At 43.5% G+C, this 14,263-nt stretch overlaps 2 protein-coding genes across 2 annotated transcripts in view; one reads left to right on the top strand and one right to left on the bottom strand.

Moving 5' to 3' along the window:
* The window catches only part of CDCA2 (cell division cycle associated 2), a 48,717-nt gene extending 36,120 nt beyond the window's left edge, over positions 1-12,597 (bottom strand). Inside the window, 4 exon segments of the mRNA XM_043561386.1 lie at positions 10,033-10,184; positions 11,336-11,509; positions 11,602-11,665; positions 12,429-12,597. Coding sequence (XP_043417321.1) covers positions 10,033-10,184; positions 11,336-11,509; positions 11,602-11,665 — 390 coding nt within the window. The 5' untranslated portion in view covers positions 12,429-12,597.
* A 471-nt stretch (positions 12,598-13,068) lies between these two features.
* KCTD9 (potassium channel tetramerization domain containing 9) overlaps positions 13,069-14,263 on the top strand; it is a 37,556-nt gene continuing 36,361 nt past the window's right edge. Inside the window, exon 1 of the mRNA XM_043561391.1 lies at positions 13,069-13,341. Coding sequence (XP_043417326.1) covers positions 13,294-13,341 — 48 coding nt within the window. The 5' untranslated portion in view covers positions 13,069-13,293. The remainder of the gene's footprint in view (positions 13,342-14,263) is intronic.

Below are 14,263 nucleotides of genomic sequence, written 5' to 3' on the forward strand. Positions count from 1 at the left end.
GAGCGGTCGAACACATCAAAAGCCGAGGAAAGGCTGAGTAAGACGCAAACTTAGATTTAATCTTTGTCTTGGCAAGGTGTAGGCCATTCGTGCTCAGTAGTGACGAAAGTCTTCTCGACCGAGTGGCAGAGACGAAAGTCCGACTGGAGCAGCCAGCAGTAGTAGAGAGGATGGGGCGGCAGGAAGGAGAGCAAGACAGGACAGACAACCCGGTCGAGGAGTTTTGCTGTGATGAAGAGGCACAGAAATGGGGTATTATGGAGGTCTAGGAAGAGTTCGAGAGAGAGATTAAGATTTGTTTGTACTAATGGCAAATGACCCAAAAGAAAAGGAGGGAAACGAAACCGGAGAAAAATAAGCTCAGAATGACCTATACGGTCATAATAACGTAAACACTCCAATAGCTACATCACCCAACAATTAGGAAGTTGTAGAGGGCAGAAAGTACGTATGTGCATGTATGATAAAAGGTGCAAGGAAGAAAGAAGGCTGATTCCCCATCATCCACAGTGGGAAGTCAACAGTTAATGCCTTAGCACTGAAAGATTAAGTAGTAGCAATCAGGCAAGAAATTAAAGGCATCCGAATCGGAAACAGGGGTAAAACCGTCACCATGTGCAGACGGCATATTAAATACAGGAAACTAAAGACTCTACCAAAAAACGGTTAGACTAAATGATTTCAGTAAAGCTGTAAGATACAAAACCAACATACAAAAATCTGTTGCGTGTCTATACGCTAATAATGAGCTAGCAGAAACCAAAATTAAGAAACAATCGCATCAGAAAGAATTGAACTAGGAGGAAGTTTAACCACAGGAGCGAAAGACCCATACAATGAAAACAGTAAGAAACTGATGAAAGAAACTGAAGACGCAAATGTATGTAAAGATATTCTATGCTCATGGATTAGAAGAATTTATATCGTTAAAATGTCCATACTACTGGAAGCATTCAACAGATTCGATGCAATCCCTATCAACATTCCAATGGCATTTACCAAGACATACAATAAACAACCCTGAAATGTGTATGGAATCACAAAAGACCATGAACAGTCAAAGCAATCTTGAGAAGAACAGAGCTGGAAGCATCATGGTCCAATTTCAAACCATATTACAAAGCAATTGTAATCAAAACAGACATGCAGATCAGTGGAACAGAACAGAGAGCCCAGAAATCTATGTATGTATGGTCAACTAAGAGAAGACAAAAGAGCCAAGAACATCCAATGGGGAAAGAACAGTCTCTTCAAAAAACAGTACGGGGAAAACTGGACAGTCACAGGCAAAAACAATGAAACTGAACCATTATCTTACACCAAACATAAAAATGGACAAAAGACTTAAAAGACCTGAAAGCACAAAAACCCTAGAAGAAAATAGGTGGTAAGCTCTTTGACAACAGTCTTGACAATGGTTTTTTTGGATCTGACACAGAAAGCAAGACAACAAAGCAAAAGTAAGTTAAGTGTTCCCCATCAATCTAAAAATGTTCTGCACAGCAAAGGAAACCAACCGTGAAACAAAAAGGCAACCTACTGGAGAGAAAATATGTGCAAATCACATATCTGACAAAGGGCTACCATAAAAAATTATATATAAAGAACTCACATAACTGAATAGCAAAAAATGTTTAAAAAAGCAATTTTAAAAAGGGGCGGAAAATCTGAATAGACATTTTTCCCAAGAGAAGATACCGATGGTCCAGAGACACATGAAAAATAGCTCCGCATCACTAATCGTCAGGGAAATGCAAATCAAAACCTAATGAACTATCACTTCGCACGTGTTAGAATGGCTATTATCAAAAAGAAATAAGAAGTGGTAGCAAGGGTGTGAAGAAAAGGGATCGCTGTGCACTTTTGGTGGGAACACCACCACTATGGATACAGTATGGGGGTTCCTTGAAGGATTAAAAGTAGAACCGCCATATGACCCACTAATTCCACTTTTGAGTATTTATCCAATGAAAAGGAAAACACAAACTTGAGGTCACATATGCATCCCCGTGTTCATTGCAGCATTATGTACAATAGCCAAGATATGGACACAACCTAAGTATCCATCAACGAATGGATGAAGAAGACATGGTATGTATACGCAGGATTTTTCAGTCAGGAAAAAAAAGAAAATCTTGTCACTTGTGACAACATAGATGGACCCTGAGACCATTATGCTAAGAGAAGTCAGAGAACGACAAATACTGTGTGGAATCTGAAAGTTTAAAAAGAAAGAAAAAAGGAGCTCATAGATACAGAGAAGAGATTGGTGTTACCAGAGGCTACTTGGGAGTAGGCAAAATGGGTGAAGGGAGTTAAAAAAGTACAAACTTCCAGGTATAAAATAAGCCAGTCATGGGGGGTGTAATGCAGAACATGGTGACTATAGTGAATAATACTATATTATATACTCAAAGGTTGCTGAGAGTAGATTTTAAGTTCTCATCACGCACACATAAAAATTTGTAACTGGGGGCGCCTGGGTGGCGCAGTCGGTTAAGCGTCCGACTTCAGCCAGGTCACGATCTCGCGGTCCGGGAGTTCGAGCCCCGCGTCGGGCTCTGGGCTGATGGCTCAGAGCCTGGAGCCTGTTTCTGATTCTGTGTCACCCTCTCTCTCTGCCCCTCCCCCATTCATGCTCTGTCTCTCTCTGTCCCAAAAATAAATAAACGTTGAAAAAAAAAATTTAAAAAAAAAAAAATTTGTAACTGTATGGTGATGGACATTAACCAGACTTATAATGGTGATCAATTTGGAACACAGTCGATCCTCGAACAACATGGTTTGTACTGCAAGGGCTCTCTTGTATGTAGATTTTTTTTCAATATATACAATTCTGTAAGTACATTTTCTCTTCCTTATTTTTTAATAACATTTTCTTTTCTCTAGTTCATAGTACACAGTGCATGTAACATACAAAATATGTTAATCCGCTGTGTGATCAGTAAGGCTTCCCATCAACGGTTGGCTATTAATAGTTACGATCTTCCACAGTGTTGGGATCAGTGCCTCTAACCTCCACATTGTTCAAGGGTCAGTTGTGCATAAAATTTAGAATCAGTACATTACACTTCAATTTAAAGGAACTGCAAGGGGAAAAATAAGCCTGTTATTAAGAAATATGAAAGAAAATACCGAAAGCAACAGCTACAAAAGTTGAAAATGAGAGCCTTGGGAACGGAAAAACAGAAAAAGGCAACTGCATACTCTTTTTCTTATAAATAAATCCTAAAATCCTGCGTCTTTAAATAAACCATGTGCGTATGTAGTATTTTTACTTTTGTGAATTTTTAAAACTAAAAAAAAAAAAAAAGTATCTGCAAGAAAACTTTCGAGTGTTAGGACACAGATCTAGATTGGGGAAGGATGAGCAGTAGACAGTACGGGTGTGATCAGATCAACAGTCTGGAGGCTTTAATAAGATGAGAGAAGTGTGAAGTAAACTGGAAAGATAAAATGTGGGTCAGAGAGGGAGGTGGGCTGAAAGGTCTTAAAGGAAATACACCAGCAAGGGACCACATGAGGGGATGGCTGACGTAGAGAAGATGGTCGCAGGAGCTATGGAAGTCAAGGATTGGAGACTGCCACGGTGTTGGACGATCATCCATGTGCTTGCTGAAATATTCAAGAATGAAAGCAAGAATAGTGGAAGAAAGATGGAGCGCCATTTCCCCTCAACATGTAACTTTTCCTTTAAAGTGTTTTCTTTCTAAAACGGAAAGGTGGAGAAAATAAGAGGTGAACTATCTAAGCACACAGGGCCTTACGCTTCACAAAAAGAAAAAAAGTCCTACTAGTACATTTGCAGGACATTTTGGCGAAGTAGAACACGTAACTAATATTATTTAGGCAGTCGATAAATTTGGTGAACAAGGTGAGAACTCAAAGAGTAGAGTCACCAAAGTTATTCAGTACAGAGGCAAACCTCAAAAGGTCAAAGGACAGCACTGATTGTCCATAAAACTGCTCCGGTGAAAAGCCCTTACTTTTAACAATGCTAGATACTAAAACTGTATATTCAAGGACATCTCTTAAGACATACAATCAGATGATACGGGTATGAGGTGTTTTGCTAGATATGCATATGTATATGTGCATACCCATCAGGAAAAAAACAGAAATAAACAGCAGATATGGAATGTCAACAAACAATGTCCACTGACTTAGGCCAGAGAAAGCTGAAACTGACAGGGCCTCTTTAGGTAGGGCATTTTGCAAACAGGAAAAAAGCAGACCTGCTTGGAGACCCCTAGAAAGGCTCAGGTATCTAAAAGCATCAGAGGATTTCTGAAACCAGGATCAAGGGCAGGACTCCAAACGGGAACACTGAAACTCTGTCAGTAGCGCTTGAACCCACAGATCTCTCCACAAATAACAAAGGACCTTTACACTTTGGAGGGAACACAGAAATTTAGGATTCCATGAGACTGAAGACTCCACAAACAGCTAAGGAGGGTTTGCACTGAAAACAGAGGCTATCCAAGTCTTCTCAGTGAACAGTTAGACTTCCAGTCATTTTCTGCACCTGACTTCCAGAGTTCTAGGGCTCAGGTTTATATCCCAAGGAATTCCTTCTAGAGAAGACAGCTCTGTCAAAAGAGCCAGAGGATTCTGACGCTTGGGAGTTCCTCCAATGAAAAAGTGGCCATGTCTACACAGAAATTCACCAGCTAACAAATCCAGACCACGCACACTGAGCTCCCAGTCAGGTTTTAAAAGTGTGTCACTTTTATTTTTTTTTTTAATGTTTATTTATTTTTAAGAGAGAGTGAGAGAGAGAGAGCACGCACGAAGTGGTAGGTGAAGGGGCAGAGAAAGTGGGAGACACAGAATCCGAAGCAGGCTCCAGGCTCTGAGCAGTCAGCAGAGCCGGATGCAAGGCTTGAGCTCACGAGCTGTGTGATCATGACCTGAGCTGAAGTCAGACTCTCAACCGACTGAGCCCCCCAGGTGCCCTAAAGTGTGTCACTTTTAAACATGAATGGAGTCTCGAGAATCATCAGACATCTGAAGACCTGGGCATCAGACAGGAGACTGAACTAATCAGGGAGCAAAATGGAAGCTGGAGGAAAAGAGAGCCTGCAAGGGGAGGAAGAAAACATCAATAAAAACACCAAGTCCACAATGAAAGATAGTCCATCTGGAAATTTTAATACCAAGAACAGATCTTCAAATGAAAAAGCAGGCCACACAAAAGACAGAAAATCAAAATACGTGTTGAATGAATAGATGAATAGGATTCTTCAACTCTGTAAGCTAACATACAGTGGAGCAACGCCTTCAAAATTTTCATGGAAGATACGTGTCACCTGGATTTCTCTACTAAGACAAAAACCATAATCCAAACATGCTGGTCGAATAAACTTAATTAGATATGCTGAGGCTCCAGAAAAATGAGACAGTAAACCAAGAAAAGAGAAAGATACAAGGTCAAGGAAATTCCAAACAGAAGAGGAAAAGGAAATCGCTAAGGATGATGAAAGCAAGTCACAAAGTGACAGCTGTCCAGCAGATCCAGATGTCAACCAAGCCCACAGGAGACAGAGGACACCGAGGAACACAGAAAAGAACGCACAGACTCTAAGGTTCACAGATCTGTCAAAGTTCGGGGATGAGATTAGGTAGTAATTTAAGACTAAACCAAAAAGTAACAAAAAGTACTTATTAACTAGGGGAAAAACAAAAATTGTGTAAGAAACAGAGCCATCACATACTACACAGCAGTTTGTGAACTATGTCTACATGGTTAAATACTGCACATTAAAGTCTAATTTCAGTAAAAATTAGAGTTGTACTGGAAGGCTGGAGAAAGGAGACAGTGTTAGCTATGGCAAGGATGTGTAAGAGAGCAAATTCCTCATTTTTCACAGAACGAACTACAATGATAGTAAATCCAAAGCATGCCATGTTCCAGGCACAGTTCTAAGTACTTCATTATTAATTTACTCATCCTCATTAAAAACCTTACTATTATCAGCCCCATTTTTTTTTTTAATTTTTTTTTTTCAACGTTTATTTATTTTTGGGACAGAGAGAGACAGAGCATGAACGGGGGAGGGGCAGAGAGAGAGGGAGACACAGAATCAGAAACAGGCTCCAGGCTCTGAGCCATCAGCCCAGAGCCCGACGCGGGGCTCGAACTCACGGATCGCGAGATCGTGACCTGGCTGAAGTCGGACGCTTAACCGACTGCGCCACCCAGGCGCCCCCAGCCCCATTTTATGTGTGAGTAAACTGAGACAAAGTAAGTAACTTGGGGCACCTGGCTGGCTCAGTCAGGTAGAACATGTGGCTTTTGAGCTCAGGTTGTGAGTTTGAGCCCCATATTGGGTGTAGAGATTACTTAAAAATAAAATCTTAAAGAAAAAAAAATTAGGTAACTTGCCAGTTACATCATTAATTATAATTAATAATAAAGCAAATAAAGCAAATTAATAATAAAGCAAAGAATCAAACCTCAGCAAATAGCTCCACAGTCCATGTTGGCATCTACCCGAACAGTTCTCAGAACTCTCTTAAAAACTGAGAACACCGGGGCGCCTGGGTGGCTCAGTCGGTTAAGCGTCTGACTTCAGCTCGGGTAATGATCTCGCGGTCTGTGAGTTCGAGCCCTGCGTCAGGCTCTGGGCTGACAGCTCAGAGCCTGGAGCCTGCTTCCAATTCTGTGTCTCCCTCTCTCTCTGCCCCTCCCCCGTTCATGCTCCGTCTCTCTCTCTCTCCCTGTCTCAAAAATAAATATAAACGTTAAAAAAAAAAAAATTAAAAAAACTGAGAACACCAAAGACTCTCAGTTCAAGTGCATATCAACGATCGAGTATTTTAACAGCCTTTTCAGAACTGTGGCTATTCCTCCTTTAATGCAACACAAAACTCAACACAGATTTCCTAAAGATTAGTTGCAATGTCAAATATGAAATCCTATCAATGAAATTTTCATAGTCTGGTTATGTTAAAATCTGTGAGTCTCTTGCAATTTGAGGGTATATTTTGCATGCACTGGTCATGAGGAAAACACCGGTTCACTTAGTTATGCAGATCTTCCAAATGTTAACACCTTTTATTATTCAATATCAAAAAATCATTCATTAATATCCCCACTGATCTTATCAGAAAAGTGTAGCTACTGGGAAGTTCTCAAGCTCATGATGCTGAATGTAAGTTTTCCAAAATTCTCATTTTCTCCAGAAAACACTAGTTTTTCATCAGTAAGAAACATTTCAGCTTTTCCTTGAAGTGGCAGGTTTGCTGTTCATTTTTGAGAAAATGTTCATCTTCCCAAGTCTAACGAACCATGATGTCGGTCAGGCATTCTTTTCAAGTAAAGATGATAGACCATAAAAAAAGCAGTCTGAGTTCAGCTCCTAGCTCAAAACAGTTACATATACGAGCTTTTTCAAAACATCCACCAAACTTCTGTATGTCCTTTGGAAGTGCTTGACGCATTCTTCCCATTTCAGCACACAGAATATTCAAGGGTGGAGAATTAATAAAACTTGTAGTTTTCGGGGCACCTGGGTGGCTCAGTAGGGTAAGCATCCAACTTCGGCTCAGGTCATGATCTCACGATTTGTGGGTTTGAGCCCCTATGTTTGGCTATGTGCTGACAGCTCAGAGCCTGGAGCCTGCTTCATGTTCTGTCTCTGCTCTCTGCCCCTCCCCAGCTCACGCTCCCTTTCTCTCAAAAGTAATCATTAAAAAAATAAAAAATATGGCACAAAAAAAGACACTCAGCTCAATGGAACAGAATAGAGAACCCAGAAATGGACCCACAAACGTATGGCCAACTAATCTGACAAAGCAGGAAAGAATATCCAATGGAATAAAGATTGTCTCTTCAGCAAGTGGTGCTGGGAAAACTGGATGGTGACATGCAGAAGAATGAACCTGGGCCACTTTCTCACACCATACACAAAAATAAACTCAAAATGGATGAAAGACCTCAACGTAAGACAGGAAGTCATCAAAATCCTCGAGGAGAAAGCAGGCAAAAACCTCTTTGATCTTGGCCGCAGCAACTTCTTACTCAACATGTCGGCGGAAGCAAGGGAAATAAAAGCAAAAATGAACTATTGGGACCTCATCAAAATAAAAAGCTTCTGCACAGCCAAGGAAACAATCAGCAAAACTAAAAGGAAATCGATAGAATGGGAGAAGATATTTGCAAGCGACACATCAGATAAAGGGTTAGTATCCAAAATCTATAGAGGACTTATCAAACTCAACACCCAAAAAACAAAGAATCCAGTGAAGAAATGGGCAAAAGACATGAATAGACACTTCTCCAAAGACATCCAGATGGCCGACACACGAAAAGATGCTCAACATCACCCATCATCAGGGAAATACAAATGAAAACCACCATAAGATACAACCTCACACCTGTCAGAATGACTAACATTAACAACTCAGGCAACAACAGATGTTGGTCGAGGATGTGGAGAAAGGATCTCTTTTGCATTGTTGGCGGCAATGCCAACTGGTGCAGCCACTCTGGAAAACAGTATCGAGGGGCCTCAAAAAACTAAAAATAGAACTACCCTACGACCCAGCAACTGCACTACTAGGTATTTATCCATGGGATACAGGTGTGCTGTTTCGAAGGGACACATGCACCATGATGTTTATAGCAGCACTATCAACAATAGCCAAAGTATGGAAAGAGCCCAAATGTCCATCAATGGATGAATGGATAAAAAAAGAAGTGGTATATATATACAATGGAGTATTACTCGGCAATCAAAAAGAATGAGGTGTTGCCATTTGCAACTGCGTGGATGGAACTAGAGGGTATCATGCTAAGCGAAGTCAGAGAAAGACAAATATCATATGACTTGACTCATATGAGGACTTTAAGACACAGAACAGATGAAGATAAGGGAAGGGAAGCAAAAATAATATAAAAACAGGGAGGGGAACAAAACAGAAGAGACTCTTAAATCTGGAGAACAAACAGAGGGTTGCTGGAGGGGTTGTGGGAGGGGGGATGGGCTAAATGGGTGAGGGGCACTAAGGAATCTACTCCTGAAATCATTGTTGCACTATATGCTAATTCGGATGTAAATTAAAAAATAAATAAAATAAAAAATAAACAAACATAACTTTCGCTGCATCATCACGGATATTAAGCGAACCTGGCATCATCACCTCCTGTGAATGCTTAGCAGGATGGACTAAAATGACAGCTTGGTGCCATCAATTTGACCCACTGTTGCTCCTGCACTGTGAGCACAAACATCAACCTAGTGGAAAAAGGCAAACACCCCACTGCTATCACAAAAAAATGTTTTAACACCTTTGACCTCTTGAATGGGACTCAGGGATCCCCAGGGATCGGCAGATAATCTCTGAGAACCACCGGACTACATAGCCTCATGCATATACAGTGTCCAAACACTGAAAAATAAACAAGTGGTAATATAAGTACATTTTAAAACAGGAAGGCCAGTACCAAAAGAGACAAGTAGTTGTCCTTCCAGAAGGGTAAACCTTAACTGTGTCTTTCATAGTACCTCTTGTACGTTATTTCACTTTTTAGAAATATACATTATTCTGCTAAAAATGTGCAAAAATATCTATATCCTTCCCCATCAGCAGACAAATAAATCTCTCCCTTTCACAAGGTTATCCCCAATATATTTTGTCCCGGGGGGAACTCTTACCCCTACATGCCAATATGCAGTGATCAAAAAAAATTAGACACTTAGAAAGTATTAAATAAAAACGCTTGAAAAATACTGCCTCACCTCATTATAGAGAAGAACATTAACGGGGGGGGGGGGGAGATCTGCAAAATAAAACAGCTCACCTAGAAAACCATTTCTATCCGTTTCTAACCTAATTCTTGATGTGCCCATGTTCAACATCCCCATCAATGCTAACTGAATGATCTCTATAAGACACAGACAAAATATTATCTCCCCAGACCCAAAACAGATGAGATGCACAAGGTAGAAACACTGTACAAAAGCTTTGTAACAGAGCAAAACATTCTCCCTGGAAGAACTCATGACAGAACTTGGAAGAATATCATACCAGAAAAGGGGAATTCTGTGTCAAAGATTTCTCCATGTTCTTTAAATTCCGCTGCTGAGCAATGAAACGAATAAGATGGTTTGTTTCAGGGGAGCCCCGAGCACCAATTGTAGAGCGTCGTCTGGATTTTTTCAGGGAGGATGGTGACTTTCCTATAAAGAAAACTCATGAAAATTGGAACAAAACAAGGCAATCATCAGTAATCATGTACTGAATTCCCTGTGATATAGCAGCCTAAGAGAGCAAAATAAACACATTACAAAAATCTAAATAGATAAGGATAGGCGAAATTATTCACACTCGAGCAGTTGGATGGGGATCTGGTTTTGTCTACTGACTTATTCTACACTTCTCAAAGTGTCTGACACACAGAGAGCACTATTAGACAGCTCTGGAATGAATACGTGAACACATTTTAACAGTTGTCATTTTTGTTTCAGATTTCCTGCACACAGGGACGGGTGATGGCTTGCTCTGGACTAAGAACTTCTCATGTTCTGGAATTTGTCAGTCTTCTCCCCAAGAACTGAAGGGAAAGTTCTCCACTTAGGCCAACGTACTCTCACATTCCCACTTCTTCAAGAGGATTTATTTCTCGGAGACACCTAACTACCTTGTACACTCTACTCTGAATTCTGGCCACATACTGAAGAGGACAAAATAAATCTAGTTTTGTTGTTGTTGTTGTTTTTAAGGCCTATGAATAGTGTTAAGAAAGGAATACAGAAAGGCATGTTACCGTGAGCTTGTCTAAATCATGTATTACCTAGCTTAGTGCCCTGTGACTTTCCAGTCTTCTGCTACCTTCCATTTCTAAACGCCGTTTTCCAATCTAATCCCATTTCTGTATGTATTTCATCTCCAGCAAAATCAGACTCCACTGGTGAATTTCATTTCTACTCCTACAAGATTAGCCCGATCAATTTTCTGTTTGTGCTTTTGAAAGAGGCATTCCCCAATCTTTCTTAATTACTCTTCGACATTCTCTTATTTTTGCCATGCATGAGCATAAAATGTATTACTATAGTCTATGTATTCCTATATCCCATGTGTCAGTTCACATAGTGTTCACAGACATCTTTTCCAGTTTGAGCACAGAGCACACTTCTGAACATTATCAAGCTGGATGCCCTGGGACTCTGATATTCTAATATGCTAAGTGCACTGTGCATATTCACAGAAATCTTCCTAATTGAACATTTGCAGAGTCAAAGTAATGACATAGAGAAGATGAACAAAACTAACTTATGTAAGTTATTTTTAAGCTTTAAAAGCACTGCAATAGAATGACACCTTCTCTTACCTGAAGAGTTCTTTACAAAGCTTTCAGGTGTAATTCCCAGTTGCTCTACTGTTACTGTGGCAAAGTCCAAGGGTGACTTAAAAGTATCTGGTGTGCAACCATTAGGAGTCCCTTCAGGCGCATGCTTGTGAGGAGTTACAAGCTTCCCATTTCCCAAAATTAAAGAGGTACTTTCTGAAACAGACAACATATTGTGAGGGCAAAATACGATGAAAACAAATACCTAAACCTTACGTTTCACAAGGAGGCAACAGATCACTACATACCAGCACCAGGAATAGCAGACTCGTTGATTTCAAGAGGCTCGCTGTCTTTTGAGTTGGTATCCATCTAAAAACAAGGGAGAGAAGAGAAAAATAACCCCATCCCCGATATTAACGTGACTCAATCAAGATCCTCATTCAAGACTGAATTTTAATGCAACCTATACAGGCATGAAACTAGATGCCAAGAACGTATTTTGAGAGCTTTTAAAAAGAGCAAAGGAGGAAACCGCTGTTGGGGAGGAAACCAACAGATCCCACATTACAAGCCATGGCTTTTCAACCTTGGCAAACATCTGCAACATCTGGGTACCCTGTTAAAAGACACAGCTTTGCAGATTCCCAGAAATTCTAATTAAGTAGGTCCGGCTGGATTCCAGGAAATCTGAATTTTAGAAAGCACACGGGTGACCCGGCTCAGGTCACAGGAGTGGACACAGGACCACTATCTCCAGAGCAGAAGTACAACACGCTTCTGAAAAGCACGCCCCAAAAACAGCTCTGCTGCACCAGGCTCCTTGCCCTACCTCTCACTCCCGCAGATCGGCTCTCCCAACGGGTTTATTAGAAACGCTCTACCGCAGGTGAGTGTCTTGCAGGTGTTGACGGTTCGCTCGAGAGGGCAAGTACCGGCCACCAAGCGGGTCGCCGGGGGCCGACCTGTCCAGGGCGCCAGCACTCCGACGCCCAAGGGCGCACTCCCTATCCTCTCCACCGCCAGGCCGCACCCGCCGCCCGCCGCCCGATTCAAACCGCTGGCCCCGCCTCCCGGCACTGGCGTTACTCCGCGAATCTCTACGCCGCCGCTGCCCGCACGTGTCCACGCGTACCTCGATCTGCCAGGCCTCTTCCTCGCCGTCCCAGGACCAAGAGCGGCTTCGTGAGCTGGAGAGAAGCCACCACTAGCCGCGGGTGACGCATCGACGAGAGACACCGGCGCCTAACCTGTATCCGCAGGGACTACATTGCGTGAGCGTCTCGCGGAGGAACCCCTCGGTTAGTGCTGGCTCCGCCCCCCATTTTCCAATTGGATACTGCAAACTTCGAAAAGAATCGTTGGACCAATCCTGGCAGAAGGACGGGCGGCCCTTACCCAATCACTCAGTCCCGACGCCAGCCGTTTCGCCCGTGGTTTGAGCGAGTTGAAGGGGGGTGGTGCTACTTGGATGGGTCCCGGCTAGTGCTCCACCTCTTTCCTTCAAACCCCGCCTCCCTATGCAGATGAGCTCTACCTGGTGTTGGGTTTGCGCCTGCTCAGTAACGCTGTGGGCCGCCGTTCGGCTTCAGGTTCAGCTGATTGGCTGATAACCCTTCCCGTCTGCCAGACTGCAACCTCTCTTCCCTCCCTCCACCTGGGCTGGGTTAGTATGAGCCCACCCAATGAAGGGCGATGATTGGTTGAGTTCTGGCCGGCGCTGCCTCCCGATTGGTGGAGCTTAGAGTCAGTCTGGGAAAGGTGGGGGAAGGGTCCCAGGCTGACTGAGGAGCCCAGGGGCGGGGTGGGAAGGAGGACCGGCCAACCCTGGGGTGTGTGACCGAGAGTGCTTGCGAGTGTGTCTCCGTAAGAGAAGGAAGGTGGCGAAGGGAGGAGAGTCCGAGTGGGTGGAGGGAGGGGTAGGGCGGGAGAAGAAGAAGGTGGGAGGAGAGCCAGGTGGGAGGGTGGCGACTCACTCAGGACCCAGTGGGGGCAGCGCGATGAGGCGGGTGACCCTGTTCCTTAACGGCAGCCCCAAGAACGGAAAGGTAAGGGGGTCGGGAGGAGGCGGGCCGGCTGTGGGGGGCTAGGGCAGCGGAGCGCGGAGCGGGCTGGCAGGGCAGAGGGCTGAAGTTGGGGAGAGGGGCTGGGAGGTGGGCGTGCGCCGGGGGTGGGGGCGTCCAGGAGGTGAACGTAGGGTCCCCGCGGCCTCCTCCCAACCCGCGGGATTCCTAGCCCGAGCCTGCCCTTGGGCTTTCCGGCCGTCCTGGGGACCAGCGCAGGTCGGCTTGTGCTTTAGCGTTCCCACGTCCAGGTGTGGGTCCTGGAAAGAGGAGGACTCGGAGGGCGTGGGGAGGGCCGCTGTCACCTGGGCGCTGGGTGCTGATTGATGTTCCTCTTGCCGCCGCCTCCCCGAAGACCCCGCTGCCCCCCACCCCTGGCTATAGAAGGTGCTCGTGGCCACCTTCGTGCTGAGTAATGGTCTGCTCCAGAAAGTGGTGGTTAACAACTAAGGCGGGCACGGAAGCCTGATCAGGTAGAAAGAATAAAAAACAAAAACAAACAAACAAAAAAACCCAAAAAAACGGTTTATCGGTGGATAAATAAGATATTCTTTTAGGTCGAAGAGAAGATTGAAAATTAGGGACATTTTCTTGATGGTTCCTACCTTTCTCTTTTAGGCGCCCCCAAGCCCCGCCGCCGCCGAACTTACTCACTTTTTAATTTCGCCTTATTTTAGTTCCTTAGAGGACCGTCACAGTAGACCAAAATGGATTGATTTGACATCACACGTTGCTGTGTTAGGCCTTTGTTGAGGGTGTGGTGCTAAATATTTTTTTCCAAGGCTGGAGCAAGCCAAAATGAATCCTGTTCCTTCTCAAGCCTCTTGCCCCACCCATGAAAGTTGTTCGGCTTCTTTGGAAAATTTGACTGTTCAAGGCAGACATATGTGATGTGGCTAAGTGACAT

Source organism: Prionailurus bengalensis, chromosome B1, assembly GCF_016509475.1.
Source record: "Prionailurus bengalensis isolate Pbe53 chromosome B1, Fcat_Pben_1.1_paternal_pri, whole genome shotgun sequence".
Lineage (NCBI taxonomy): Eukaryota > Metazoa > Chordata > Mammalia > Carnivora > Felidae > Prionailurus > Prionailurus bengalensis.